This window comes from Sciurus carolinensis, chromosome 3, assembly GCF_902686445.1.
Source record: "Sciurus carolinensis chromosome 3, mSciCar1.2, whole genome shotgun sequence".
In the NCBI taxonomy this organism is placed as follows: domain Eukaryota; kingdom Metazoa; phylum Chordata; class Mammalia; order Rodentia; family Sciuridae; genus Sciurus; species Sciurus carolinensis.
In genome coordinates this window covers 1,026,575-1,053,683 of record NC_062215.1, presented here as the reverse complement: position 1 = coordinate 1,053,683, position 27,109 = coordinate 1,026,575, and the positions used below count along the sequence as shown (strand labels likewise).

Sequence of the window (27,109 nt, the reverse complement as noted above, 5' to 3'; positions counted from 1 at the left end):
TTGGGGCTTTGAGGCCAAGTGCCCTGAGGCCACATCTGCGTCAGGATCTCGGCCTGGACTGGCCATTGCTGGGCACATCCATGTCCTTCCTGCCTTCCCTTGGGGGCCTGGCGGGCTCATGGCCCTTTTGGAATGCAGATGCTGGCCACGGGGCGCCTGGTGCCTGCAGCTTGTAAAGAACTGGCGCAAGACCGCCTGCGGCTGCTGCTGCAAGGCTGTGGCTTGGAAGGGGCAGCCCCTGGAGCCTGGTCAGCCACCTGTGGGCCCCTGCCCGGGCCTCAGCCAGCTCCTCTTGGGCTGCAGCCCTTGGATGAGGCGCGACGTAGCTACACGGTTGGTGGGCCGTACGGCATCCATGCACAGGGCTGGGGGTAGAGGCTCAGGTGTGTTTCCAACTGTCCTAGTGGGTGTTTTGGGCGTGCTGGTCCCCAAATACTGTGCAGGGCTGACCAACCTGGGCCTGGAAGGCTGTCCTCAGGGCCGTGGGACCAGGGTGTTGCCCAGCTGCTAGAGGGCTGCAGGAAGGCATGAAGGGAAGCCGGTTCCCAGATCTGCCAGTCCTGTCCCCCAGGGCAGAGGAGCAGGAGCAGGCCAGCCTGGGACCAGAGGGGCCCTTGAGGGACAGGGCAGGATCATAGGGCAGGTTCCTGGGGCCTCCTGCCCTCTCTGACGTCTCGGTTGTTTTGTGTGGGGAAGGACAGGATCACTGTGGGCCCTGCCGGCCCAGCCGGGCCCTCGGTCAAGCCTGGCTCTGTGGGGTGGCCTCTGCCCCCAGGAGGTGTCCTACCCTCCCAGAGCACCGCAAATGGAGTGGGTCTGCCTTGTAATTTTCATTGCTGTTGATGCCAATTAGGAGTGACGCTGTCCCTTCCTCTGTCCCCAGGGTGGGCAGAGGGAGGGTTGGCTCATTCCCCAGGGGAGGGAGAGGTGGAGTCAGCCTGGCCACGGGCTGTGGCTGAGAGGGCAATGGGGGCAGCCGCTGGGGTTTTTGCCAACACTCTAATTTGGTGGCTGTCACTGCCCCTCCCCTCCGTGGAGCCCCTGACGTGGCCAGGAATGGGGGTGTTGCTCCACAGTGGGTTTCTAATCTTGGGGTTCCCGCGCTGAAGCAGAGAGTGTGCAGGTGGGCTGCCTGTGTTCCCCCTCACCCACTCCCCAAGTCCCCTGGGTAGTGCTGGCACCTAGCCTGGCCTGAGCTAGACTTGAGGCCACAGGCCCTGCTGGTGAGCAAGATCAGGTGGTGATACTGATTGGGGTGCCAAAGTGGCGGGGAGAGGAAAGGGGCTGCAGCGTTGGAAGAGCTTGTCTGAGGCTTGACCCCTTGTCCACTGTTCCAAGTCCTGCCCTGACCCTGTGCTGGCAGGTGGGCTGGGAGGGACGGGCTGAGATTGAGAGTGCATGACCGTTCCAGCCGTGGGGGCTGAGAACCCCCAGGAGACCCACGTCAGATGAGGCCCTTTGCCCCCAGCCCGTGGACCGAGACCCTGTGGTGTGCCACCCCGACCTGGAGGACCTGCTCCAGGCCTGGCCAGCAGAGCTACCTGATGAGTTCTTCGAGGTGACTGTAGATGACGTGAGGAGGCGTCTGGCCCAGCTCAAGAGCGAGCGGTGGGTGCCCCAGTCCCCAGCGTCTCCTCCACTGGTTTGCCCTGACTGGGTTTTGCCTCCGGCTGCTAGCTCTGCCTGCCTTCCCCAGGGCGCAGGGGCTGCCAGGCTTGGCCACTGCCCGGGTCCCTGGCACCTGTGCCCTTGGCAGCACCTCGGGGGGTGTGGCAGAAATCCACTTGCTCCTGAGGGTTCTGTTTGACTGGGGAGACCTGGACTTTGCACCCCTCTTGACACAGGAAACGCCTGGAAGAAGCCCCCTTGGTGACCAAAGCCTTCAGGGAAGCTCAGATGAAAGAGAAACTGGAGCGCTACCCAAAGGTCTGGTGGACGGGGGCGGGGCTGTCTCTGTCTCAGCACGTGGCCGTGACTCGCCTGGCAGCCACCAGGGCTCAGGCAGCCCACACCGCTGGTCATGAGACATGCTGACCAGTGCTAGCACAAGATGTGGTCCGCAAACTGACCAGCCAGGCACCCACATTTTCTGCAGTGCAAAAACTACAGATTTTAAAGCAAACGCCTGTGCTTTTAGTATGCTTGTGTGTGCACACAGGCTTGGCCATCTTTGCCCCCAGCCTGAGCCTCGGCTGTTAGACTGTGGGGCCCCGGGGCTAGGGATGGGGCCAGGTCTGAACTTTGTAGTCTGACGGCTGCTCCTGTCCTGACCTAGGTGGTGCTGAGGGTCCTCTTCCCTGATCGCCACATCCTGCAGGGCTTTTTCCGCCCCAGCGAGACAGGTACGTGGCCCTACTGTGGAGGGGAAATGGGAGCCCTCTGATCCCCTCTCAGTTCTTTCCAGGCCACAGGACTGGCCATCTCCCCATGGGTTCCAGAGAGCCTGGGCAGCTGCAGTGGTTTCTCTGAGCCAGGGGGCTCTGAGCCTGGGCACGGACCATGAGCCAGCTTTTGCCAAAGGAACAGTCCTGGCTGGGGGATGCTTATATGCACCTGTTTATCCAGAGCATGATGGATCAGCCACCCAGAGGAAGAGTGGGCTCAGGACCCCTTGGAGAAGGGGTCTGGGGGGCCTTGGTGTCAGCGAACTTCCCAGAATGGCTGGGCCAAGGTGGCCCACCAGCCTCTGAGGGAGCCTTCCCCTGGACAGGGTTCAGGCTGGGGTGATGGGTGAACAAGAGACACGGGGATGCTCTAGGCCTGGCCAGGCACATGGCTGGGGGTGAATGGGCCCAGGAGCAGCCTGCAGAAGGTCCAGCCAGATTGAGCATTGGGATGCCGTAGAAGGAACAGAGTTGAAATTCCCACCCCTGCTTGGCCTCTGCCGAGAAGGTGGGAGCAGAGTCCAAGTTGTGGGAACCAGATCCCTGGGTGACTTCACGGTGCCCTGGCTGGCAGGGCCGCTGATAGTGGGGGCAGAGAAGTGGGCCTTGGAAGCAGGCGTGTGGACCTGTCCTGAGAAGCCCTCTGCTCCCCTCTCCCTCCTGGCAGTGGGGGACTTGCGAGACTTCGTGCAGAGCCACCTGGGGAACCCCCAGTTGCCGTTCCACCTGTGTGAGTGCCTTCTCCAGAGCTCCGCTCACTCCTTACTCTCCCTGTGTCCCAGCCCCGGCCTGTGCCCACCTCGCCTCCCTAGTTTCTGTAGAAACTGCAGTCTGCAGCTGAGGGCCCATGGCAGTGCCTGTTCATGTCAAGGCTGAACTTGGGGGGAGGCAGGAAGGAGTGGGAAGCAGGAGGGAGGCCCTGAACTCCACCTTCTGGCTCCAACCATAGGGAGAGGCCAGTGAACCAGGGAGAGCTGCATCTGGGTGGGTCTGCCCTGGCCCCTGGTGTCTCTCAGGCCCCTTGCCAGGCTTTTGCAACAGCAGAAGGGTGGGCAAGGTGCCCCCAGACTTGTCTTCCTCATGGTGCCTTCTCTCCGCAGTTGTTGCTCCCCCCAAAACCATCTTGGATGACCACACGCTGACCCTCTTCCAGGTACTGCTGCCTCGCGGGGTGCTGCTGGGCAGGGCGGGGCCTGCGGCTGGGAAGGAGTGCCCTGGCAGGCCTGCGGCGGTAATGAAGCCTCTTAGAGCCGGGAATTCAGAGGGAGCAGGCAGCCTCTGAAGTTGTTTCTGACAGGGCTTTCCAACCTCCTCCGCTTCCTGCCTGGCCCCAGGGCGGGGATGGGCCTGCCTGACTGGCTGGCCAGCCATCCCGAGCAGGGGGCCATCAGAAGGTCCTGGCCTTTGGACTGCTGGATAACACCAGCCCTCTGCCCAGTACCTGGGTGAGGAAGGGCCCTGACAGGGCTGGTCAGAACCCTTGGCTAGAGGTGGCTGCCTGTGAGGGACTGGGGACCTGGGCTGGGGGGCTCTTGCCAGCCTGTTCTCCTGCCTTCCCCTGGGCCCAGCCTTTCCCCTGGTCCCCAACTGGCCTCTGATGGTTGGCCTACCACTCCCACCCGCCCCTGGAGGTCCTGGTGCTTGGAGGCCTCTTAATCCCGTGCCCTGCCCTGCTGCCTTAGGGAGCCAGGAGGCATGAACATCCTGTCCCTTTGCCCCCTGGGAGAGCAGCTGGAGCGTCCCCAGCCCCTCTGGCCTAATAGTTTCCTCTTCAAAGAATCGTCAGATATTTTAATTAACAACAGAGGCAGCTCAGAGGCCTTTGCAGAGGTCTGGGTTGGGGGTGACAGGCTCCACTGGCGGCCTGGAGCCGCTGCCATTGGGGTGAGATGGGGCATGAAGTGGGAGGCTGGCTGGAAGCCTCACCTGCAGGTGAGGGCTGCGGAGGTGTGGAGCCTGCCTGTGACGGCAGTCCCCTCAGCCCTAAACCCTGAGGCGCCAGGCTTCTCCCTCTGCACCCGCCCCGCCCCTTGCTGGCCAGCCTGCTGATAAACATTGAATTTGGAAGATGCTTTGGGATGGAGGGCCAGTGTCCAGCTCCCTGCCGCCCATTAGGAGGCTCCCCCGACTGAGCCTCGGGCACCTCCAGTCCACCATGTCTGATTCATGGTGACGCTGCCCCACCATCAGCAGCTGCCTCCTTCCATCAGTCAGCTGGGCCTCCAGCCTCAGGGCCTTTTGAGGGGTGGTGACCGTGCCCGCCACCATCAGAGCTGGCAGGGCCAAGGGAAGGAAGCCTGCCTCCCTCTGGCGGGTGAGCAGGCGGCGGTGCAGGAGCCGCAGCCTTCACATCTCTGGCAGGGCTGCGCTCTGACCGCCTGGCCTGGCGCTGTCTGGCCCAGCCTGCCTCAGAGAATGATGGTGTGGGGTGCTGGTGGGGCGGTCAGGAGGACAGGGACAGGAGAATGGGGACGGCGAGCCTTGTTCCCGGGCCTGAGCTCCTGAGTGCAGGGCTACTCTGAGCCAGGGTCCTTTCCTTGCCTTCTCAGCCCTCACCTGCCACCTCGCCCAGGGCCCTGACGGCCAGCACTGCTCTCCAGGGGCCATCAACATGAGCTCTGGGCCCAGAGCCTGGAGGAGTCTCACCTCGCCCGTCCTCCATGTTTCTGGGGGCTGTGGGTTAGCTGTCACCCGTGTTTCTTATGTCCCCATCTTTCCCCTCCCATCTGAACCCTCAGTTGTCCCCATGTCTGGGGGGGTCAGTTTAACGGTTGTGGTCAGGTCTGTCCCCGATCCTTCTCTGTGAGTCTGCTGGGGATGGGCTGGTGGGACTGGGCCAGGGTCTGGCAACCCGGCCAGTTCTCAGTTCCAGGAATGGGTCAGAGTGGCCCACAGTGGGTGCAGGTGAACAGATGGTGGGATCCCTTTTCTGCTGGTCCGTTTACTTGGTCAGGACTTGAGCCCCAAACCAGGTGGGCAGGGAGATCTGGTTTGGGGTGGGGGAGCTGGCCCAAACTTTGGTCTAGAGGACTCCCCTATAGAGTGTAGGCTTTAGGCCTGTACCCGCCAGGCTGGTGCTGCTGACTGCCCTCTCTCCAAGTTGAGAGCAGAGAAGGAGGTGAGGGGCGGAGGTTGGCCCCCAGACTCCAGCTTGCTAGAAAGAGTAAGCAGTACCTAGGTTCCTTCCGGCATAACCCCCCACCCTGGGTCAGATGAGATTCAGCTCCCACCCAGGGCATCAGCCCACAGGAAGCAAGTGAGTCCCACAGTCAGAGACTTTTCATCCCCTGCCCTTGCAAGCCATAGCCCACTGTCCCTTGAGTGTAGGGAGAAGCCCCTGATAGCACCTGCTGCCTCTGAGCAGTCCTCAGCCTGGCCACCTGGAGCAGAGGCAGCCCAGGGGCCTGGACCCAGCGGAGGCTGCCCCTCTCTGCTGTATGGTTCTTTGGCCCAAGGAGGTGATGGCACTCAAGATGGGGACGTTCCTGGGGTCCTGGAGGGCAGGCGCCTCAGGCCTTCCAGGGGTCCAACTGGAGGTTTCCGCAAGTGGGAGGTGTAGTAAGGCTTAGGGAGGCCCAGGCCTAGCCCCCTGAGCACTCACCAGCCTCGATGCTGCCTAGTCTGCTGTCCACCTCCTTGTCCCTTCAGCCCCGCAGTGCTGACTGCTCTGCCGACTGCTCCCTGCAGGCCCTTGCCCTCTCCTGGTGCTCCTGGTTTTGACTGCCTCTCTGCACAGGCAGTGCCAGGTGAGGGGCCCCCCTGAGTGATTTGTGTGGTCCCTCCTGGAGCTTCCAGGGGACACCCCGTAGCTGGGGTGGGCCAGTGCTGAAGACGTGGGTGTCCCAGATGTGCCTGCAAGAGCGGGGCTGTGGCCTGTGTGAACCCTGGCCAGGTCCCCCGGGACGTGCATGTGGGTGTGGAGGTGGCTGCCACAGCGGAGGCTCACCAGAGGGCACCAAGTGCCGCACCAAGGAAGGCTCCCCGCTTCCCGTGCTCCTAGGGGCTCTAGGGTGGGCCCCCGCCCCAGGCCTCCTGTTGGGCTTTGATGCCGGCCTCACAGTTGGGTTTCAAAGCATTCACCGCCCTCGTTAGTGTCCCTGCTGCCGGCTGGAGGCTGAGGTTTCAGCGTTCCTAGGCCCGGCCTTTGAAGCCACTCTTACTGATCTTCTAATGTCCCCCCAGCCCCACCCGCCCAGCAAGCCCAGGGCACTCCCAGCAGTTTGGCGCCTCAGGCAGAGAACACCCTCCACCTCCGCGGCAGCTGCAGCTCCTTCCAGGAACGTGGCTGGGCCTCAGCCCCGTCAGCCTCAGGCCTTGTCAGCTGGCCTGGCCTCTGCCGCTCTGTGCTCCTGGAGCTGCATGCCCGGGGTGTCAGCTGGCCCTGTACCTTGGTTTCCCCCACTGGGGCCCAAGCGAGTGGGGCCAGTCCCTGAGCAGGAATCCTGCACCTCCTGCCTGCTGTGGGGAGGCGTTGGTGCTCGGCTCCCTGGGTCTGCAGAGCATCTTCACCCTTATTTGAGTGGACACGAGGAGCTCAGGGCCAGTGGCAGCTTGTGCCCCCGGCTTAGCCAGGTGGATACCCTGCCTTGGCTGGGGCACTCAGCCTGGGACCCCAGAGCTGCTTGCTCTGGGAACCAGCTACCCATCCTCAAGCCCGGGCCTGCCCTCCCAGGACACTCCTGTCTCCCACTGTGTCTGAGTGCGCCCCTCAACCCAAAGGAGAGCCCCCTGCCCACAGCCCCACAAGTCTGGGGGGCAACACCAGGTATGGGGCTGTGGACAGTCAGCAGGGAGGCATGGGCCTCCCTGTCTCCACCGTCTCTGTTCCTAGACAGCAGCAGGTTGCCCTTCCTTGGCATCCTTGGTCCCCAGACCACCCTTCCAGTGCTGTCTGCTCTGACCTGGGCAGGACACCCACAGGTGCACACTCGGTGCCTGCTGGGCCTTGCAGCTGGCCTTCGGAGTGCTGACTGCTCACTCTGCTGTGGGTGGGAGGCTAGGAGGGAGGAGACGGGAATGGAGGAGTCACAGAAATAAGCGCACTTCCAGGTGGGGCTCTGGACTGTCCTGTGGGGTCCCTGTCCAGGCTGGGCTGGCTGCTGTAGGGAAGGGCCGTGGCCATCTCAGACCCTGGGCTGGTGGAAGCTCTGCCTACATAGCCCCTGAGTCCCCCTTCCTCTCCTCTGCAGGCAAACCTCTTCCCCGCTGCCCTTGTACACTTTGGAGCTGAGGAACCAACAGGTAAGTGGGACCACACTGCTGACCCCGGCCAACTGTCCTGTACCATGAGTCCCACCTTATCTGATGCCCAAAGCAGGAAGCCCTGGAGGGTGTTCAGTCTGGAGACCTCATGTGGGTCTTGGAAGGAAGGTCTGTACCCAGATACCTACTTCCCTGCCAGGCACACGCCCTCCAAAAGCTGCGTGTGTGGGTGGAAGGTGAGGGAGTTCCCCAGGGGCTGAGGGGATGCGGTGCCTCCGCAGGCCTCTACTTGGAGCCCAGGCTGCTGGAACACACCATCTCCCCTTCTGCAGCGGATGTACTGGTGGCTAGGTAAGTGCCCTGGGTGCCGGGGTCTCCTGCGCAGTGCCAGCCGTCCTGACTTCAGCCTCTCATCCCAGGTGCATGTCCAGGGCCACCAGGTCTCCCCTGCCACTGCCAACCCCTGGCCCTGTGCCTCTGGAGTCAGAGCCAGCTGCTGAGGAGGGGGCACTGGGACCCCCTGGACCTCTCCCAGGGGCAGTGCAGCCCATGAGGAAGAACCCGGGCAAGGTGCCCAAATGGCTGAGGCTGCCAGGTACCAGTGGGAGGCGGGGTGGGCAGGCAGGACAGGTGGCAGGGGTCCCAGGGCCCACAGCATCCCGGTGTTTCTGCTGCAGCTGGCAAGAGGTGAGAGCTGCTGTCCAGGAGCTGCAGGACCCCGCCCCGCCCCGCCCCGCGCAGGAATAAAGACGCTTCTCTCAAGGCCTTCCGTCCTCCTTCCTGCAGCAAAGGCCCCACAGACCTCTGTCCCGCTCGCTCATCCACTGTGATCAGCTGGTCCCAGAAGCCTGGCTGGACTGGTGTGGCCCTGTGTTCCTGCTGAGAAGGGCTCTGGTGTCCCCTGCAAAAGGTCTGGGCAGGCCAGAGCCCTGGGCTCAGTGGCTGTCCCCCTGTTGCACCTAATGAACTGCATTACTCTGCTAGAAGAGGAGGAGGAAGTAGGCCGCTCCCCCACCCCCACAGGGCCCTGGGCAGGCCTGCTGTGAGGTCTTTGGTGACCCTGCCTTGTGCCCCCAGCCTGACTGGGTAGCCAGTTCCAGCACTTCCACTCGTTGGAGCCCTTGTGTCACCACCAGCCAGCCTGTCCCTGCAGGTCTCCTCACCTCCATGGACACCCACCTGCTGAGAGGGCACATGGGCGCTCAGAGCAGCTCTGCCTACCCAGCTCCTCCTCAGGCTAGTGGGGCTTACTCCCAGGCCAGCTCCTGCCTCCAAAGTCCCCCAAGGCTGCCCTGGGCCCCTGCAGGAGCAGATGTCCCTTCTGCCTTGGGGCCTGACGTCACACCCTTCAAACCTGCCCATCCCCACTAGACCCAAAACCCGCAGCTCCTTGATTCTGAGACGGGAGCCCAGGAGGCCACATCTGATGCTGAGTGCCCAGTAGTATGTTGGTGTCCCTGCCCTGTGTTCTGACAAAGTGGCTTTGGGTGCTCAAGGGAGGGGACTCCAAGTAGCCCTTCAGGGTGCTGCTGGAGGCAGGGACAGAAGACTCCATATGTCTCCTGAATGCTGGCCCAAGTGGAGCTAGCTGGACAGAGTCTGAGCAATGGGACTGCCAGACCTGTGTGGGACTCACAGCACTGCATTGCTGAGGTGGGTAGGGGCATGGCCTGCAGCTGACCTATACTCTGCCTGCCTCTTCTTGGGGCCAATGTCTGGGCAGGGATGGGGGAGGCCCTTTTTCATTTCAGCATGGCCTTGAAGCAGGTTCAAGACCTGGAAGCATCTGGTCTCTGGGTCCCTGTCATCCTGGTACTGCCCACAGTCAGTAGGCCCAGGGAGAGCCTGAGGCCAGCACATGGCAGTGCTCCTGGACGTGACTGCCTGCTGGTGGCAGCTGCTGTGGCCTGTGAAGGGCAGAGTATGTTCTGGGAGAGCTGGCTGCTCTGGTTGTAGCTGGCTCAGCCCCTGGTGGGCAGTGCACACATGCCATTTGTTGACCACCCTGTCCTTCCTAAGGGCTGTGGCTTTGTTCTACCAAAATGGATGGAAGGGGACACGCAGAGTGAGGCTTTGAAGCAATCTGAGTGAGTGATCAGTGGCAACAAGGAGGCAAAGCCCGGGAGAAGAGATGTTGATTTATTAGTGTGGCTCTGTAAGAACAAATTGATAGCCTGGGAGGCACCCTCCAGGGGAGGGCCATGTGGTTAACAGGCTGCAGGTGGGCTTTGATGCTGGGGTGGCCACCACACCCCAGGTGCTGGCATGGCTGGGACAGGGAGGCAGGCCAGTCCACCTGTTCCCTGTACCTGCCTCTCTGACCCAGAGGCTGTCTCACTGGGCTGGGAGCCATAGGGACAGGATACGGGGGAGAGCAACAAGTGCTAGGTCCTTCGTCTTCTTCAAACACTGGAGGAGGCTCTTGGGAACCAGGTGTTAACACTTGTCACTCCACTGCAGACCTCTTAGTGCCACAAAAGACACAGGCCAGCTTTGCAAGGGCACTGGCTTCCTGGGGGTGGCCTCAGGAGGATGAGTAGCCCTAGAAGTCCAGGAGCTGTTAAGGAGAAGGACACTCAGCCAGCCAACCAGGCACCCTCCAGGACCCACTGGACTGCCAGCCTGTACCCCACGTACCAGCTGAGGAAGCACCTTTTCCAGCTGGTCCACATCCACAAGCGCCACGTCCTCTGCCTGGGCCTGGCGGGCCCCTCGGACAGCTGCCTCTGACGCCAAGGAAACGGGGGTGGGGGGGTGGGGGGGTGTGTGTGTGAAAGTTGCGGGGGCTGGAGCCTCGGCCCCCCGTTCCCCACCCACGGCCACCCCTCAGAAGAGCCAGGCTGCAGCTCCTCCCCGTCAGCTTTCCAGGGACACAGCTGGGAAAGCTATGTTTACACTGAAGAGTAAAAGAATTTCGTCTGCTCTTTGGCCACTGGGCCCTTGGCTCACCCACGACAAAGATCCTCAGAAGCTCCCCCATAAGCTGCAGTGCATCCCCGCTGACTGCAAAGGATGAGAGAGAGTCAGGAGGGCCCGCCCTGCTGCCCCTACCCCACGTGGCCCCCTTCTTCCCCAGGCCTCCCACTGGCACCCACACCTTTGGTCTTGCCGTCCCTGAAGTACAGGTGCAGCAGCCTGCTGACCAGCTCCTGGAAGGGAGGGAGGGTCAAGACCTGGAAGGAGTGGGCTGACTTCCAGCTGAAAGCCCTGCCACCCTAGGGTCTCGGGCCCAGGGAGGAGGCTGGCAGTGCTGAGGGGGAGAGCTTATCCAGGGGGCTGGAAGAGGGGCCCGTGGGATCCCTTCAGGTGACAAGAAATCCCATCGGAAGCCACCTGCATCTGAGAGGCTCCAGGGAGAGGGGGAAGGAGAAATTTTGTTGCACCACTTACCCTGGGGGCTGAGGGGCAGTGGCTCTCCGTGAGTAAACAGCCCTGGTTGGATCTGGGATGCCAGAGCTGCCTGCTCCTGCCTGGGGAGGTCTGCCCACCAATGCTGCCTCACTTGGCACCAGCTCCATCCTCCTGCTTAGGACATCATTGTCTGGTGCAGTGTGGCAGGAGCAGGAGCGGGGCTGCGGTGCAGAAGCACTAATGCTGGATAGAGACCTGAGACCTGTTTAGCTCTCCTGGGCAGGAAACGGCGCCATTTCCAGGTTGTGGGTGGAGGGGCGCTGACTTGGAAAGACTGGGCTACTGAGGTATTGAATAGGCTCTGCAGCAGGGCCTAGCTGTTGGTCCTCTAGGAGGAAGGGCTTCTCACTTTGTGGCTTGAGACCTGAAAGGATGTCACCATTCTGTGGGATGGTGCTATAGTGAGGGAATCTGGGGACCAGGGCAGCTGGACAAGAACCTGTGCAGATCGTGAGGCCAGGACACCCCTCCCAGTTGCCCAGGGCAGGAAGCAGCTGAGAAGAGAAGCAGCCTGGACCAACTGGGGAGGAGAGAGGGCAGCAGCCACAGGAGCCCGATCAGCAGCCTGTCACACAGGGGAAGGTGAGCTGGGACCCACCTGGCCACTAGCATCAGCCAGGAAAAGGCCACGCTGTCTCACCTAGCGCAGAGAAGAGTGGGCAGGAGTTGATGCAGAGACAGAAGTCCTGAGGGCAGGGGAAGAACCTGACGGGCAGTTGGCAGTAGCCAGGAGGGTTCCTGTCAATGAGTATGGGAGCCTAGTGCCACCTGCTGGTTCTGCTTACCAAATGCCATGTCAGGAAGGTACCACCTGCCCCACTTACTCCAAGACCCCTGGCATGCTGCTCTGGAAGACCATGCCAGAGAGGCAGCCACTGCAAGGGGCTGGACAACAGCTTCTGCAGTCGTTCTACAGTGACCTCCAGGAGGGGAGGACCAGGAGAGGCACAGTGAACATGCCCAGCTCCTGGCCCCCACCACACAGGTCATACAGGACACAAGCCCCTTGTCATCCTCGCTGAGGACGCCTGCTTGTCAGTAATGACTACAATCCCAGCTCTGGCCAAGGTCCTCAGGGATCTAGCTGTCCAGGTGGGCTTAATCCAGAACCAGACAGGCTGTGACCCTCCCCGTGTCATGTCTCAGGCAGTACCCAAGCCGCAGTGACTTTCCTTCGGAAGTTAATAACTCAAGAAGGGGCTGATGCAGGTGAAAAGAATTCCCGCGCCTCTACAAGCTTAGGTCCTCCACCAGGGGACAAGCACAACAGGAAGCCCTCCTGGTGCACCTTCCAGTCGTGAAGGACGCTCATTGTCTCAACTTTCAGGCAAAACAACTAAATGAAACAACCTAGAAACCACTTAGTCTGCGCGGGGGGTGGAGGCCAGTGGGCCCTCTGCACAGACCCTCGGATGGGAAGCCTGAGTCTAACCCTAGCCCTGCCTCCTAGGGAAGGCCTCCGTGCAGACGGCTGAGCCCGCGCTGCCGCGCCTGGCGGCACCAAGGAGTACGCGCGCCGCAGCAGCTTCTGCTCGCGCCAGGGGCCCGGGCGGTGTGGGAGGCCCTGCGGCTCCGCGGCTGGACCGCGCTCCATCTCTTCCGCTGAGCCCAGGGGCGGGCGGCGGTCCGGCTGCCTCCGCAGACCCTTCGGTCTGGCCGGGGGACCCCACCCTCGAAGAATACGCGGACAGCGCGCGGACTGGCTTCGGACCCGCACAGGTGCCACGCGGGAGCTGCAGCGTCCGCACCCGCAGCCCGCCAGTCATGGATCTCACCTTACGGAAACCCGCGCAGGATCCCTCCATAACCGCCGCCGCCGGCAGCGCTCTGGGAAACCCCGCCCCTGCGCCTCAGCCAATGAGCCTGGGCCACACCCCTGACCAATGATCGCGAGCGTTCCCCTGGAGCCCCGCCCCCGTGCCGCCAGATCCCAGCCAATGAGGCGGAGCTCCTGGGCTTGCAGCCACAGCGCGCGTCCGCTCTTCTCTCTCATTGGCCTTTGATGAGCCACTTTTCTGCAACGCCTCCTGGGAGTTGAAGTCCCCTTCGCCGTTCCCGGCGCCCCCTGCTCTTCCTGGATACTGAGGCGCGCGGGGCAGTGTGAAGCGCGGAGGCGGCTAGTGGGTTCCGCGGCGCGAGGGCGGGCTGGGAGCCGCGGAGTCCGCAGGGAGGGTTCGCAGGGAGGGTTCGCAGGGAGGGTTCGGGGTATGTGTGACGCGCCTGCCTGCTCTCTTGACCAGCTCTCCTCGGCCTCCCTGTCCTCGCTTGCCATCCGGGGACGCCCTCCTTGCGCGGTCCCGACCACCCGTACCGTCCCATCCCACCCTCCTAGGCCTCCCCCTTGGGGTCAGCGTAGCTCGTCCCCAGCCCCCGTCGTTTGAGACGTCGACCCAACCCCGATGCCAGGATTGCCCGCGCTGAGCCGGGTGTTGAGCGGCTGCCCCTCTTGCAGCTACGTGTAGGCCCCCAGGGAGGGGGCCTCTCGGCCGCCGGCCTAGCCGCTCACCTGGAACCTGTCTCTAGGAGAATGCGGGGAGGGCCAGCCCGCACTCGGGGACATGGAGGAGTTTCGGCGTTCCTACAGCCGTCTATGCAAGGAGAGTGGGTCCGAACCCCAGGATGCTGTCCTGCAGCAACTGCACCAGCTTCCACGGGGCCGACTGGACCTGGCCACGCAGAGCCTCACGGTGGACACCTGCAGGGCCCTGGGCAAGCTGCTGCAGAATCAGGCACTGTTGACAGAGCTTGTCCTTAGCGACTGCATGCTGAGCGAGGAAGGTGGGCGCCTGAGTTGCAGGGCGTCCTCTGCAACTTAAAGGGCTGACCTCCGAAGCTGCAGGCAGGGAATGCTTCTGTGCCACCTGATTGTTTCCTCTTCTCCTGTATGTACCGGAAAGTGAGCAAGTGTCCCCTCCCAAAACCTGGAAGCAGAGGGCAATTTCCCTGTATAGCGGAGGAAAAGAAGGCTTAACATTCCCTGACTTTCCGGTTCTTCTGTGCTGGCTCTAGAGAGGTCTCAAAAACCCAGTGCTGCCTGGCAAGGCGGCAAATGTTTCAGACCTTACAGGGAGCAAGAAGACTAATTTCCAGTGTAAACCCAGAACAATGGGAACAATGGGGCAGTCCTCCCTCTTCTGTCTAGGGAGATGCACCGAGATGGGGCCCACAGGGAGGGCTCAGGGCCAGCAGAGGCAGAGAGTGACCACCCATCTCCTTTATCCAGGAACCACACTGCTGCTCCAAGGACTGTGTGCCAACACTGTCATGAAGCTTCTGGATCTAAAGGTGAGCAGGCCTGTACTCTGGGTAGGAGAGGGGAGAATGCAGGGTCCCAGGGCCTGGGATCTTGACAGTGGCTAGAAACCGTGTCTGTAAGGTCTGGCACCCAGGACCTCCATGGTTCCCCTCCGATTGTCCCACACACATGTGTGCTGAGGGCAGTGCTCCCATAAATACTGAGCACAGCAGCCCAGGATATCAGGGAAACTAGGCTCTTACAGGACATGTACCTTCTCCAGAGCTTGCCTCCCTGGCCTTATGTGTTGCCTGACCAAAGTTCCAAGGGGCAGGGATGTGGTATTCAGAACCCAGCAGGTGACAGGAAGTGATTGGCCAGACTGTTCCTATCCTAGGGCAATAACCTTCGAGCTGCAGGGGCCGAGGCTCTGGGAAAACTCCTTCGACAGAACCAGTCCATTCAGAGGTATAGCACCATCCCAATCCACCAGGTCCCTCTGGCTCAGGGTTGGCCCCAGAGAACACAGTCCTGCAACCCATTCACTCCTTCAGTCCAGTTGTCTGTGTTCCACGTCCGTTGGTGGGGAGTAGGTGGGTATAAATCACTCAGGAGGCTCCAACATCCATCAGACGCCTGAACCCACAGCCTCTGCAGGCCCTGGGCCCCCCCAGGTCAGGTGCTCCACTGGGCTGAGCACCTTGAGTCCCCTTCCCACAGCCTCACCCTGGAGTGGAACAATCTGGGCACATGGGAAGATGCCTTTGCCACCTTCTGTGGGGGCTTGGCAGCCAACAGCACCCTGCAGCAGCTGGACCTCCGCAACAACCAGATCAGTCACAAGGGGGCAGAGGAGCTGGCCCTGGCCCTGAAGGGCAATGCCACTCTCCAGCAGCTGGGTGAGGCCTTCTGCACTCCGGCTTCCCCGGCGGGACCTGGGGTGTTTCAGGCCATATCCCCTGCTCCCTCATCCCTCTGGAAGGAGTGGGCTGGGCTTCCTGCTTTGTTGGCAACCATAGGCAAAGGAAGCAGCCTTGACTAGGCCAGCTCCCCCAGTCTACCAGGTACCTTCCATCTAGTGACAGCAGGTTTCCTTCCAGACCTGCGCTGGAATAACATTGGCCTCCTGGGGGGCCGGGCCCTGGTGAACTGTCTCCCCAGCAACAGAACCCTCTGGAGGCTGGACCTGGCTGGGAACAACGTCCCCAGTGACGTCCTCAGAGCCGTGGGTACGGGTGCATGGAGCTGCTTGCTCCTCAGTTTGGAACAGGACAGGAAGCCCTTTGACAGAGGCTCCCACCAAGGGAGGGGGGCAGCTCAGGGCTTTGGACAGGTAGGCTTACCACAGGAGTAACCCAGTGTAGGTTAGCACCACGGGGGTGAGGGAAGAGCAGAAGGCAGGCAGCCACAGCCTGCTGCGTGGCAGCCACGTGCTCATTCAGTTCTCAGGACCCGGTAGTGGGGGAGGGCGTCACATTTCACAGACTGGCAAGCAAAGCCCCTGTGACCAGGAGCCCGACTCTAGCATTTCTTGGCATTTGTCTCCTGGTCATCCTTGAGTTTGTGGCTGTGCATGTGAGCCCTGTAGGTAGAGAGCCACGTGGCCTGTGCTGCTTCTGCCACAGCTGTGATCTTTCCTCCCCACAAGTCCCTGTAGAGGACATCTCAGCCCCAGGATAGCGGATCCACACCTTATAGCTCCCCATGTGTCACGCAGTGACACAGAAGTCTGAGCATGGGCCCAGAGTCCTGAACCCTGGCTTCTACCACACCTCTGTGCTACTGTGCTATAGGGTCACTTCTTCCTGATGGCGCTACCTAACCCTCTGTCATCTCCAACTTCTCACTGTTCCCAGACCTACCTCCAGGCAAGCAGTAGCTGTTGAAATGGCTTTTGACTCACACCCGCCTGGGCCTTTTTTTTTTTTTTTTTTTTTTTTTAAGTCCTTTTTTAAAAATTATTGTTTAGTTGTAGATGAACACAATACCTTTATTTTATTTATTTATTTTTTATGGGGTGCTGAGGATTGAACCCAGTGCCACACATGTGCTAGGCAAGCGCTGTACCACTGAGCCACAACCCCAGCCCCCGCCTGCAGCTTTCCAGAACACCTCTTAAGTTGTGCAGTGGCCCTCAGCCTTGTGGTGGAGGACAGCCGCTCCAGCATGGTAGCCATCTCTTGTGCTGGAGCAACCTCCTCAATGTGCAGGAGAGGTCCCCATGCCAGGTACCTCCTGCTTTCAGCCCCACCCCAGGTGTAGTGGAGGTGGTGCATCCCACAGGGGGTTGGTTCCCAGATGACCATCTTTTAGGTATAGCCAGTGCAGGGCTGGGCCAGTCTTCCACGCTTCCTCAGGCAGATTCCCAGCAGGTGGATAACACGGCTCCTTCCAACAGAGCAAGCCATGGAGCACAACCGGGACCGGCACTCTGCCTTCCAGGAGACCCAAGCCCGCACCCACCTTCTTAGCAAGGAGGTCCAATACCTCCAGGAGGAGAAGTCCAAGCAGGTAAGCAGCATCCTCACAGACCTCAGAGCTGCTGTGGATGCAGGACCTGGCCAGCTTCCCACTCCCTTGCCCCCATAGTATACCACCTTCCCTTCCTCCAGACCTTGGAGCCTCTGGGGCACAGATGACCCTAACCAAGGCGACCTCCTGACCCTACTTCCTTTGGGCCGGGTCTTCCTGAGAGCCAGAGTCCCGGCCTCCAGCCCCTCTGCAGGGCATCTTTCCTCTAAGTGAGGCAGTGGGGCCAGGAGGCTGAGTGTTGCCCAGCTGCGTTGGTGGGCATCTGCTCTCCTTTGCTTGGGCAGGGCAGGGCAAGCAGACTCTGGACTCTGAGGGGGTCTGCTCTGTCCCCAGTTTCTGGATTTGATGGAGACAATCGACAAGCAGCGAGAAGAGATGGCCAGGAGCAGCCAGTGAGTGGCCCAGGGTTGGGGAGGCAGGGCTGCAGCTGAGCCGCAAACCTGGGTCACCTGCCTGAGAAGGAGTTGTACCTTGTGCTTCCTAAGGAGGTGGGCTAGAGGGCCAGTGGCAGTGAGTACCAGTAGTCACACTGCTGCCCTCAGCTCCGAGCTGGCCTGCCGCAGATGCATAAGGAACAACAGCTGCTTGGCAGGCCAGGGAGGGACCCAGGGTTTGGGTTTCGCAGAGCCTCCTTTGCCCACAGGGCGGCAGCAGCACGTGCGGGGCAGCTTCAGGAAGCCCTGAATGAGAGGCACTCCATCATCAACGCCCTCAAGGCCAAGTAAACAGGGGAGGGGTGGCCTCAGAACACATGGAGTTGTGCCCACGGGACGGGAGGGGTGCAGGCAGAGGCAGGTTACCCAGGAAAGCTTTCTGAGAGAGGTGAGCACTGACTGGGATTTGAATAGGGCCTGGCAGGAGTGAGGTCAGCGGACACTGCTGATGGAGTTGGCACGGAGCTGGCTGGCCCTTCCTCTTTGCAGGCTGCAGATGACTGAGGCTGCCCTGGCTCTGTCCGAGCAGAAGTCCCAGGACCTGGGGGAGCTGCTGGCCACGGCAGAGCAGGAGCGGCTGAGTCTGTCACAGAGGGGAGAGAAGGAGCGCAGGCTGGAGCAGCAGGTGGGGCACGTGCCGGGGGACAGCTGGGGGTGGCAGCAGTGTGACTGGTACTCACCCACGCCCAACTCAGGAAGCTGCAGAGCGGGAGTCCAGGCTCCTCAGAGACTTGTCTGCCGCCAGTGAGAAGAACCTGCTGCTCCGAAACCAGGTACAAGGGTCACGGGACCACCCACCCAGGGAGCCGAGGGTGGGCCGGCAGGGTTGGCCCAGCTCCTGCCCGTGCTGCTGGCTTTCCAGGTGGATGAACTGGAGCGGAAGTTGAAGTCCCAGCAGGAAGAGCTGTTTCTGACCAGGCAGGAGCTGACCAACACATCAGCTGAGCTGAAGATTCGAGTTGTGCAGGCTGAGGGTGGGCACAGGCAGGCCTGCCACTACCGGGACAGGGAGCCCCAGGGACGGAGCACTCCAGAGAAGGTTCATCATACTTTCCCCCTGGGTTTAGAGCGCCTGGATGTGGAGAAGAGAAGGGCCAGACAGAGCATGGAGGACTCGGAAAAACTGCGCTTCAAGGAGGTACCTTCATGGTGCATGTCTTGTGGGCCCTGGTTCCCCATCCACCTGGCATGTACAGGCCTCAGTGTCCCTAAAGCATGCCCCTTCAGTTCAGCCTTCAGTTGCTGGTGGCGGATCTTCACCACCCAGGCCCTCGAGTGTGTAGTGCTCCCCACAGGTGAAGAGATGCCGGCTCCCCTGCTCGGGCATGCATGCCCTTGTACTTGCTCCTACCAGCACCCTCAGGGTGACCTTTCCCAAGAGATGTGTGCCCTCCGGGGCAGGGATTCCATGGGGGTGGACTGGGAAAGCCTGCACCTCCCAACCCTGGCCTGACTCCCACACCTGGGCAGGTGGAGCACATGACCCGCCACCTGGAGGAAAGTGAGAGGGCCATGCAGGAGAGGGTGCAGAGGCTGGAGGCCCTGAGACTGTCCTTGGAGGAGGTGAGCCCACATGGACGGGGGCAAGCTTCAGCCCTAGGGCGAGTGAGGGTGGCAGCTCCTGTCATGCCGGGTCCCGGGACCTGGGGCACACCTTTCTGGTTTCAGCCTTACTGTACCCTACCTTGGGGACCCACCCACCAGCGTCCCTGAGAGGCCACAGAGAGCTAGTGTGAGCCTCCTTGGCTGTAGAAACCCTGTCCGGTGAGCTGGGGGTGGGGGGTGGTGCATGTGGCCTTAAGAGGCTGATGGAGGGAGTCTCCCAGCCCCATGGCCCAGAAGGGAGCCTGGGCCAGAGCAGGATGGACTAGCAGATGGCTGTTGTTGCAGGAACTGAGCCGTGTGAAGGCAGCAGCACTTAGCGAGCGTGGCCAGGCCGAAGAGGAGCTCATCAAGGCCAGGAACCAGGCCCGCCTGGAGGAGGTGAGATGTGGCCACAAGTGCTCATAGCCTGTTGCAGAACCCTGCAAAGCCTTCAGGACTGGCTTGAGCCACTGGGAGTGAGGCTAACGTGGGCAAGACCCGGGCCGTTGGCCACACAACCGGGGCTCTGAGACGGGAGAGGGAGGCACCACGAGTCCAAAGGGCTAGATTCAAGCCTGGGGGTGCATGAGGGGATGGTCCTGGAGGTCCTGGAGGCACAGGATAGAGCAGCTGCAGAACAAGACGAGTGATCTCAAGCGACACTGGAGCCTTCCCCTCAGTCTCTCTAGAGATGGGGGTCAGTCCACATGCAGACTGTTGCTCCAGATGCATGCTGGGGCCAGGAGGCCCCTGGACAGAGTGCCTCCCATGCCCCCAGCAACAGCACCTGGCTCATCTGGAGGAGAAGCTGCGGCTGCTGGCACAAGCGCGGGACGAAGCGCAGGGCACCTGCATGCAGCAGAAGCAGACGGTGGCCGAGGCCCAGGCACGGGCCAGCCAGCTCAGCCTGCAGGTGGAGGGGCAGCGGCGGCGCATAGAGGAGCTACAGCAGGTAGTGGACTTCCAGGGCCGCGGGCCCCAGGGGTGCCTGCTCCTGCTGTGTCTCACCCCATGACCCACAGGAATTGAGCAACAAGGACCAGGAAAAGGTAGCAGAGGTGACCAGGGTGCGAGTGGAACTGCAGGAGCAGATGGGCCGCCTGCAGGCCGAGCTGACAGCCCAGGAGGCTCTGAGGGAGAAAGTGGCAGCCTTGGAACGCCAGCTCAAAGGTAAGTTCACACCTGGCTGCTGGGTTGAACTGGATCAGGTCTCAGCCCCCCTTCTCACTGAGCCCCTCGCCTGCAGTGATCGCGAGTGACCACCGGGAGGCACTGCTGGACAAGGAGAGCGAGAACGCATCCCTCCGGGAGAAGCTGCGGCTCAAAGAGGCAGAGATGGCACGCATCCGTGATGAGGAGGCCCAGCGGGCGAGCTTCCTGCAAAATGCTGTCTTGGCTTATGTCCAGGGGTCTCCCCTGAGATCTCTGAGTCCCCCAAAGTGAAGTCCCTATCGCCCCGGGAGGACCGAGGGGTGGCGTCTCTCATGCGTGTCCCTTCCTAAAGCGCAGGCCCCGGGTCCCCCTTCTTCCACCGTGGGGACAAACCTGGCGCCCAGCTGGCGTGCGGTCCACGCCAAAGCGACCCCGCAGCCCTACGCCGGGAGGACCGCGTGCGCCCAGGAAGGGGCTCCTTGGTCCCCCGCGGGGACAGTGCGGCGGTGGGAGGGAGGGAGTTCCCACCGTGAGCGCTGCCGCGCGCCGACGGCGAGTCTGAAATACAGAACTTTTGCACTTGGTGATGCGTCTTGGTCCAGCGCCTCTCTCAGCCGCTACCGAACCCCACGGGAAGGACCCGCGGGCGGGGCGGGGCCGCCCCTCATGCTACCTGGCGCCTGAAGGCCGCGCGATCCCCGCCTCCGGCCTGGGACTGCAGATACCCGCGCTTTCGCCGGCGCCTTCCCCGCCTCGGGGGGCGGTGCCCCGGGAGCCGCCGCCGCCCCGCCCTCCCAGCTCGGGGTACCGCGGGTCGGCGGCGCCCTGTGCCCGGTCTCGGGTGTGGACCCCGGGTCCGAGCGCCGCGGAGCCTGCCCGGCGCGGGGACAGACTGGCCCCCGCCGCCCCGCCCCCGCGGCGGCTCGCGCGCCCCGCCCCGCCCCGCCGCGCGCTCGGCTGTCTCCGCGGCCCGCGCTCGGCGGCGCTCGGCTGTCTCCGGCCGCTCCTCGGCGCTCGGGTCCGTGGCCGCTGCGGCGCCGGGCATTTCTCCGCAGCTCGGCTCGCGGCCGCGCCCGCCGCCGCCCGGCCCCGCGCCCATGCAGGCCATCAAGTGCGTGGTGGTCGGCGACGGGTGAGTGCGCGGCCGGGGCCGCGGGGACAGTGGGGCAGGGACGCGGCGGGGCGGGGCGGCCAGCGGCGCGGGGTCCTAGTGGGGTGGCCCCGCGCGCGCTCGCCGCGGCCGGGCCGCAGGTCCCAGGGGCGGGTGGGGCGGGGCCCGCTCGCGCGGTCCGCCAGTCTCCGGCCCGGGCCCACCTGATGCTGGCGGGTCCCCGCCCCGTGCTCCCGGTGGGTGGGGCAGGGCCTCTCACCTGTGCGGAGCCCTCGGCGGCCCCACCCTCTTCTGCAGCCCTCCCGGGCGCAAGGATCTCGGCCCGACCCAGGGTGGGAGTCTGCTCCTGCGCCCTGGGCGTCCTTCTCCAGACCCAGGTGGCTGCAGACCTGCTGGGGGATCCCCGGGCCCCACCCCACCCCAGCCGCCCAAACTGGCCTCTGGCTCCGTGGGAGGGGCAGTCCTTGTTAGGCAGAGGGTGCGAGGCGAGGCCCGCGAACCACGTGGGCCGGCCCTCTGTCCGCAGCGCCGTGGGGAAGACGTGTCTGCTGATCAGCTACACAACCAACGCCTTCCCTGGAGAGTACATCCCCACTGTGTGAGTGCGTGCGGGTGGGAGGTGCAGGAACCAGCTATCGGGGGCTGAGCGCACGGTGCAGGAGACTCCCCCGGGCCCCTCATTCAACCCAAGTGGCCCGGGCTGTGGGCCTCCTCAGTGGGGTTGAAGTGTAGGGCAGCAGGCTTAATTAAGAACCTGAGTCCGCGGACTGCTTGGGTGGCCTGAGACCCCTGCCGAGCCCAGGTCTTTGCCACTTTGCTCTGCAGTTTTGACAACTACTCAGCCAACGTGATGGTGGATGGGAAGCCAGTCAACCTGGGGCTGTGGGACACTGCAGGGCAGGAGGACTATGACCGGCTGCGACCACTTTCCTATCCTCAAACTGTAGGTGACAACAGGGAGAGCCAAAGGAGCTGGGTGGCCCTGGTGGGGGTGGGGATAGGGAGCTTTTGAACCCTCCTTGACCCTCTCATCTGCTCATCCCTCTCAAGGATGTCTTTCTGATCTGCTTCTCCTTGGTGAGCCCAGCTTCCTTTGAGAATGTTCGTGCCAAGGTAGGGCAGGGCTGGAGGGGTCAGACTTTCTCGGGGAGGGCTTGCCTTGAGCATCTGCCCCAAGACCGAGGTCTCTTGCCTGCAGACCTTAGGCAGCTTGGCCTTCAGAGGCAAATGAAATTCCGTTCTGCTTGGGGGGGACACTGCTGGTGGCCCTGGTGAGGAGGGTGGGCACTGCTGCCGAGAACAGAGGGCATCTCCCCACCGGAGGTGGGCCCTGATGGGGCCCTGGTATGTCCTAAGTCTTCTGGTGGGGCATCTTTGTTCCCAGTAGAGAGAGCCTAGTGTGTCCAGGGGCAGTGAAGAGGCCTGGGGCGTGGCCTGCCCTGGGCAGGCTGGGGGAGCCTGCAGGCTCAGAGCCTGTCTCCACAGTGGTACCCAGAGGTGCGGCACCACTGCCCCCACACACCCATCCTCCTGGTGGGCACCAAGCTGGACCTCCGTGACGACAAGGACACCATAGAGCGGCTGCGGGACAAGAAACTGGCACCTATTACCTACCCACAGGGCCTGGCCATGGCCCGAGAGATTGGTGAGTGGGTACACGTGGGCGAGGAAGGGGTGTGTTCTGGGGGCCTGCCCTGCTTTCCACTGACCCCTTTCCTGTCTCCCCCACCACTGCCTGCTGTCCCCCAGGCTCTGTCAAGTACCTGGAGTGCTCAGCCCTGACCCAGCGGGGCCTGAAGACGGTGTTTGACGAGGCCATCCGGGCAGTGCTCTGCCCACCCCCAGTGAAAAAGCCTGGCAAGAAATGCACGGTCTTCTAGAGCCCCTCCCCAGGCCAGCCTGGCAGAGGGGCAGCCCCTGGCCCGAGTGTGCCCTTGTGTTGAGCTGTTTGGTGTCCAAGTCTGCTGTGGGGAGTGGTATGGGTGGGGAGGGGGAAGCATGGGGACAAGGCTGGGGTGACAGGGTCCTGTCCTCTCTGCCTCCTCTTTCCGGGGTACAACTCCAGCCTTCCCTGGCCCCCATGAGAGGCCAGGAGGGAGCAGGGTCTCCCTCAGGGCTGCAGGGGTGGGTCCAGGGCAGCCCCAGGATGGGCTTCCCTGATGGGTGGGTGGGTGGGAGGGTTCTGTCCACTATGTCCCCAGAGGGGGCAGCCCCTTCTTATTTTATACAATAAACATTCTCCATCAACACCTCCTGCCTTCACTCACTACCTGTCCTGCCCTTCACCCTGGGGTGGCTCCCCCCTAGCCGCCCCCCAGCAGATGCAGAGGAGTCTGTGGCAGCAGACTTGGATACAAGTTCCCAAATGGAACTCTGAGCTTGCCCACACCCTGGGTAAGAGGCACCGCTCCGGACCCAAAGACTCCCCAGACCAAAGCGGGCAGGGCCTTTAGCCCTTCGGATGCTGGCATGCCTGTGCACAAGGCCTCTGTGTGCTGACTGAGCCTGGCAGGCTGGGTCTTCTGCAGCTCCCTGTTGTGTTGCCGGGGAAGGTGTGCCGAGGCTGAAGCCAAGCCAGGCCTGGAGCCAGGACAGCTGGACCCAGGGCAGCTCCCCAGAGCACCCCACCTCCTCTGGCTGATATTAGGAAGAAGAAAGGCATCAGGCCAAGAGGCCAGTGTAACCAAAGGAATGGTGGTCAGGAGGAGCGACAGCTGGTGTTGCTGAGGTGAGAAGAGGTGAGGCAGCCCCAGGTGCTGAGCTCCAGGCCAGGGGCTTAGACTTTACCCTGGAGGCCTCAGGCAGACACAGGACCAGAGGGTGCCCTGCAGGCCCACGCTCAGCCTCCCTGTGGCATGCACAGGCGGGTCATACTAGCTCAGGAGAGCTGACTGCTGCATTTTCAGGCATTTTGCTAGCTACTTGTTAAACAGCCATCATTAGTAATTAAACTTGTAATTATTTATATTAAAAACAAATTTACTCAGGAAGCTGAGGCAGTAGGATCATAAGTTTGAGGCCAGCCACAGCAATTTAGTGAGATTCTGTCTCAAAATTCAAAATAAATGGGCTGGGGACGTGGTTCAGTGATAAGTACCCCTGGGTTCAATCCCTAGTACCAAAGAATAAAATCAAATATAAAAATAAAAAAGTTAACAAATATTACACATGGCTGCCTATTTTGTGGTATGAGTGTTCTCTGTGCCTCTGGAGTTGTTTCCATTTACTACTGGATCTGAGAGGGTGCTACTGCCCATCTCTCTCCAGCTCCACATCCAATGACATCCAGTGAGCAGCATGAAACTAGTATGAGAATTTACACCATGGAAATGGGCAAATTCCACAGATCAAAGCTTGACTTATTGAGGCACAAAAGCTGTGGGATGTTCTAATATTGAGAGACGATTGTCAGATCCAACAAGGTTGCTCAGGTCATCAGTGAATGAGTGAAGTTTGACATGCATCTCCCTCGTTAACTCCAAGGGAGATCAATGGTGCAAACAGTCACGTGGCTGGCAGCTCCCTCCCACACAGGGCCAAAGGCCATCCTAGGTCAGATTTGCCACTCTCCTTAAGAGCCAGCCTTCAGGAGGATCTCACCTCCCAGCTCCAGGCAGCCGGCCAGGCCACCACCTGGTCTGGATTGTGGACTTAATGAATCTTGGCCTACCTGGGAATCAGCACACAGGCTGAGTTGAAGAATAATGTTTATTGGAGGGCAGGGGAGGGCTAAGTGTGGAGCTGAGGTGTGTGTATGTGTATTGGGCTCAGGTGGCTAAGAAGCCCCCATCCACTGGCACAGTGGAGCCTGTGGTCATGCTGCTTCGATCACTCAGCAAGAAGAGGATGGTGTCCACCACATTCTCCATCTCTGTGGGCAGGGTGGGGGTCAGGGGCACAGACAACGGGCTGGGGAAGTGGCTCAGTGGTTCCCAGCCCCAGCCCCAGCAGGCACAGGGCCATTGGTGCTACCTCAGCCTGGGTTCCAGCCTGACTCACCAGCAAACTTGCCAAGTGGGATGCGGTCCAGCATGACCTTGGCCTTGTGGGGGTCACTCCAGTTGGCCTGGCCCATGGGTGTCATCACCACTGTGGGGTTTACTGCATTCACTCGGATCTGCACAGGGACAGGCAGGGATCAGCAAAGTCAATAGGGTGCCCTAGGCAGGTGGGCTGGGTGGTGGAAGGTGCCCCTGTCCAGCTCACCTTGTAGGGTCCGAGCTCTAGGGCCATCACCTTGGTCAACATGTCCAGAGCACCCTTGGTAGAGCCTGTGAAGAAGGACATCTTAGAATCCAAGCTGACCAGGTTGGAGTGGAGCAGGGGTCAGGTCACAGTCAGTCACTCACAGTAGACAGTGTGATTGGTAAGTGCTCGCTGGGAGGCCTGACTGGAGACATTCACAATGGCCCCAGGGGCTCCCCGTGCTATCATGCTCCTGACCACAATCTGAAATTTCAGAGAGACAAGAGGCAGAACTAGCACCATTCTTCAGAGTTCCTGCTCCTACCAGGCAGGGCAGCTCACCTGGGACACCTGGATGACAGCCCTCAGGTTCACATCAAAGGACCTAGTGGCAGATGCAAAGACCTGGTCAGGAACTTGGGGCTGCTGTAGGGAACATCTCCTCGCTGCAGTGTTCCTCTACCCCTGCTGGCTCACATGTCAAAGGCCTCCTTGGTGACCTCCAGGAAGGGCTGCAACAGTGCCACGCCAGCATTGTTCACCAGCAGGTCCACGGGTCCTACACTGCCCAGGGCATGTTCAGTGGCTTCCCAGTCTGCCAGGTCCACACACAAGGGCTCCACTCCGGGACACTGTGTGTATTGGGGTGAAGCACAGCTACCAGCGGCTCCAATGGGCACAGGTGGACGCTGCCACCTGAGGGCAAACCCAGAGCTGCCTACCCGGAGCTGGACCCGCCTCCATCCAGTCCACTTCCTCTCTGCCCTAGCGATCCTGGCTCGAGGCCAGGTCACTAGACACTTCAACCTCCTCCAAGCCCAGGGGCGGTCAAGCCGCTCTGTCTACCACCCTGCCAGCCACGCAGGCAGGGGCGCGAGGTGCTGCGGATCCCCACCGGCCCCAGCGCCAGGCGCCTGGTCAGTGGCAAGCACCGCACCTAGGAGGGGAGTCAAGGGGCCCAGCGGGACCCAGTCACCGTCTTCTCCGCAGGGTGACTGTAGCGCCTACCTCGCGGACAAGGCTATCCAGGTCGGCCTGCGTTCGGCTCACAGCCACCACGCGCACGCCCGCCGCATGCAGCGCCTGGACCAAGCTGCGTCCGATGCCTAAAGCAAGCGCGGCTCAGTGCCAGAGACCTCGGCCGAGCGGGGCCCGCCCTCCACCCCTGTCCTGTGCCTCCGGCCCGCCTTCCCCTGTCGCGGATCGCGGCCCACCTTTGCCAGCGCCGGTAACCAGCGCCCGACGACCCGCCAGCCCCAGCTCCATGGCTGCACTAGGAACCCCGCGCTGGGCCCCTAGACTTGGCGTTCTGGGCGCGGGGCGGGGCGGTGCAAGGCCAATCACAGGACGACTTCTGGGAAGGGGGCGGGGACATCCTAAAAACCCCCTGGGAAGAGAGGAGAGCGGACCGAGGAGGGGCGGAGTCCTCACTGGCCTTGGGGCGGGGCTTTTCAGACTGCGCACAGATTGCACCGCGCGAGAAATCGGGTTAGTGAGTTCTGGTCGGCATGTTTTCCCTGCCAAGTTTATTATAAAAAAATAGACATGGTAGTGCCAGAAATAACGTGCGGCTACTCCTGTAATGGAGAACACAGTGCTGACATCTGACATATCCAAAAATTTTCATCCTTCCTCCCTTCCACAGGCCAGGAGTGGGTCATGTTGGCTCACTTACAATGCCCAGGGAGAATTTGGACGACCGAATAAATTCGAAGAAGACACCATTGCCAACAGGGTTCCCCGTTAGCCTCAAAGGGAGTTGATCCCAAGGCCATCCCAGACGGCCCATCAGGCCACCAGCACCTTTAGAAAGTAGGTAGAAAGTGATAGGACTGGAGTGATGGAGGTACATGGAGACCAGCCAAGGCGAGCGCTGCTA

At 61.7% G+C, this 27,109-nt stretch overlaps 5 protein-coding genes across 20 annotated transcripts in view; 3 read left to right on the top strand and 2 right to left on the bottom strand.

Annotated features, from left to right (window-relative positions):
• The window catches only part of Aspscr1 (ASPSCR1 tether for SLC2A4, UBX domain containing), a 38,566-nt gene extending 28,229 nt beyond the window's left edge, over positions 1–10,337 (top strand). For all 5 annotated transcript variants that reach the window (XM_047545786.1, XM_047545789.1, XM_047545790.1 and 2 more), the window contains 9 exons: positions 1,469–1,608; positions 1,845–1,926; positions 2,276–2,342; positions 3,052–3,114; positions 3,485–3,537; positions 7,574–7,625; positions 7,868–7,937; positions 8,006–8,181; positions 8,264–10,337. In XM_047545786.1, the coding sequence (XP_047401742.1) occupies positions 1,469–1,608; positions 1,845–1,926; positions 2,276–2,342; positions 3,052–3,114; positions 3,485–3,537; positions 7,574–7,625; positions 7,868–7,937; positions 8,006–8,181; positions 8,264–8,277 (717 nt within the window). In that variant the 3' untranslated portion in view covers positions 8,278–10,337. The remainder of the gene's footprint in view (positions 1–1,468; positions 1,609–1,844; positions 1,927–2,275; positions 2,343–3,051; positions 3,115–3,484; positions 3,538–7,573; positions 7,626–7,867; positions 7,938–8,005; positions 8,182–8,263) is intronic.
• Positions 9,706–12,838, bottom strand: Cenpx (centromere protein X). Of its 3 annotated transcripts, none has more exons than XM_047545796.1 (6): positions 12,773–12,803; positions 11,596–11,637; positions 10,684–10,735; positions 10,536–10,589; positions 10,224–10,312; positions 9,706–10,143 (listed from the first exon to the last, which is right to left on the bottom strand). In XM_047545796.1, the coding sequence occupies exons 1-6, from the start codon at positions 12,800–12,802 to the stop codon at positions 10,129–10,131; spliced, it is 282 nt and encodes a 93-aa protein (XP_047401752.1). In that variant the 5' UTR covers position 12,803; the 3' UTR covers positions 9,706–10,128. The 3 variants fall into 3 exon arrangements, with proteins under 3 accessions (XP_047401752.1, XP_047401751.1, XP_047401753.1); XM_047545795.1 differs by having other exon boundaries at positions 9,706–10,128; XM_047545797.1 differs by lacking the exon at positions 11,596–11,637 and having other exon boundaries at positions 9,706–10,128; positions 12,773–12,838.
• Positions 12,839–13,031: 193 nt separating this feature from the next.
• On the top strand, positions 13,032–20,496 carry Lrrc45 (leucine rich repeat containing 45). Of its 7 annotated transcripts, none has more exons than XM_047545780.1 (18): positions 13,032–13,117; positions 13,521–13,726; positions 14,221–14,282; positions 14,630–14,700; positions 14,953–15,131; positions 15,333–15,461; positions 16,631–16,743; positions 17,098–17,156; positions 17,408–17,485; positions 17,688–17,823; positions 17,894–17,971; positions 18,061–18,172; positions 18,266–18,336; positions 18,669–18,761; positions 19,089–19,181; positions 19,561–19,734; positions 19,805–19,952; positions 20,029–20,496. In XM_047545780.1, exons 2-18 carry the CDS (start codon positions 13,525–13,527, stop codon positions 20,223–20,225), a joined length of 1,995 nt encoding a protein of 664 aa, XP_047401736.1. In that variant the 5' UTR covers positions 13,032–13,117; positions 13,521–13,524; the 3' UTR covers positions 20,226–20,496. The 7 variants fall into 7 exon arrangements, with proteins under 7 accessions (XP_047401736.1, XP_047401734.1, XP_047401741.1 ...); XM_047545778.1 differs by having other exon boundaries at positions 13,521–13,775; XM_047545782.1 differs by lacking the exon at positions 13,032–13,117 and adding an exon at positions 13,152–13,169.
• Positions 20,497–20,896: 400 nt separating this feature from the next.
• On the top strand, positions 20,897–23,199 carry Rac3 (Rac family small GTPase 3). Of its 4 annotated transcripts, none has more exons than XM_047545792.1 (6): positions 20,897–21,066; positions 21,572–21,643; positions 21,871–21,988; positions 22,096–22,122; positions 22,531–22,690; positions 22,795–23,199. In XM_047545792.1, exons 1-6 carry the CDS (start codon positions 21,032–21,034, stop codon positions 22,923–22,925), a joined length of 543 nt encoding a protein of 180 aa, XP_047401748.1. In that variant the 5' UTR covers positions 20,897–21,031; the 3' UTR covers positions 22,926–23,199. The 4 variants fall into 4 exon arrangements, with proteins under 4 accessions (XP_047401748.1, XP_047401747.1, XP_047401750.1 ...); XM_047545791.1 differs by having other exon boundaries at positions 22,096–22,158; XM_047545794.1 differs by having other exon boundaries at positions 22,096–22,158; positions 22,531–22,694.
• A 1,536-nt stretch (positions 23,200–24,735) lies between these two features.
• On the bottom strand, positions 24,736–26,593 carry LOC124980420 (L-xylulose reductase). The gene is made up of 8 exons (XM_047545950.1): positions 26,445–26,593; positions 26,239–26,336; positions 25,708–25,862; positions 25,573–25,615; positions 25,395–25,494; positions 25,252–25,316; positions 25,045–25,162; positions 24,736–24,916 (listed from the first exon to the last, which is right to left on the bottom strand). Exons 1-8 carry the CDS (start codon positions 26,494–26,496, stop codon positions 24,813–24,815), a joined length of 735 nt encoding a protein of 244 aa, XP_047401906.1. The 5' UTR covers positions 26,497–26,593; the 3' UTR covers positions 24,736–24,812.
• Positions 26,594–27,109: the final 516 nt, after the last annotated feature.

Excerpts from the sequence above, each read along its gene's own strand:
- Lrrc45 (XM_047545778.1), top strand. The coding sequence starts at position 13,556 with ATGGAGGAGTTTCGGCGTTCCTACAGCCGTCTATGCAAGGAGAGTGGG. Across the intron at positions 16,744-17,097 it reads AGGAGGAGAAGTCCAAGCAG|TTTCTGGATTTGATGGAGAC; the intron begins GTAAGCAGCATC and ends CTCTGTCCCCAG. Across the intron at positions 17,824-17,893 it reads AGCGCAGGCTGGAGCAGCAG|GAAGCTGCAGAGCGGGAGTC; the intron begins GTGGGGCACGTG and ends CGCCCAACTCAG.
- LOC124980420 (XM_047545950.1), bottom strand. The coding sequence starts at position 26,496 with ATGGAGCTGGGGCTGGCGGGTCGTCGGGCGCTGGTTACCGGCGCTGGC. Across the intron at positions 25,616-25,707 it reads ACCAAGGAGGCCTTTGACAT|GTCCTTTGATGTGAACCTGA; the intron begins GTGAGCCAGCAG and ends ATCTGCCACTAG. Across the intron at positions 25,495-25,572 it reads CTGTCATCCAGGTGTCCCAG|ATTGTGGTCAGGAGCATGAT; the intron begins GTGAGCTGCCCT and ends CTGAAATTTCAG.
- Rac3 (XM_047545791.1), top strand. The coding sequence starts at position 21,032 with ATGCAGGCCATCAAGTGCGTGGTGGTCGGCGACGG. Across the intron at positions 21,067-21,571 it reads TGCGTGGTGGTCGGCGACGG|CGCCGTGGGGAAGACGTGTC; the intron begins GTGAGTGCGCGG and ends CTCTGTCCGCAG. Across the intron at positions 21,644-21,870 it reads GGAGAGTACATCCCCACTGT|TTTTGACAACTACTCAGCCA; the intron begins GTGAGTGCGTGC and ends TTTGCTCTGCAG.
- Cenpx (XM_047545795.1), bottom strand. The coding sequence starts at position 12,802 with ATGGAGGGATCCTGCGCGGGTTTCCGTAAG. Across the intron at positions 10,736-11,595 it reads TGGCTGATGCTAGTGGCCAG|GAGCTGGTCAGCAGGCTGCT; the intron begins GTGGGTCCCAGC and ends CCTCCCTTCCAG. Across the intron at positions 10,590-10,683 it reads CAGGGACGGCAAGACCAAAG|TCAGCGGGGATGCACTGCAG; the intron begins GTGTGGGTGCCA and ends CATCCTTTGCAG.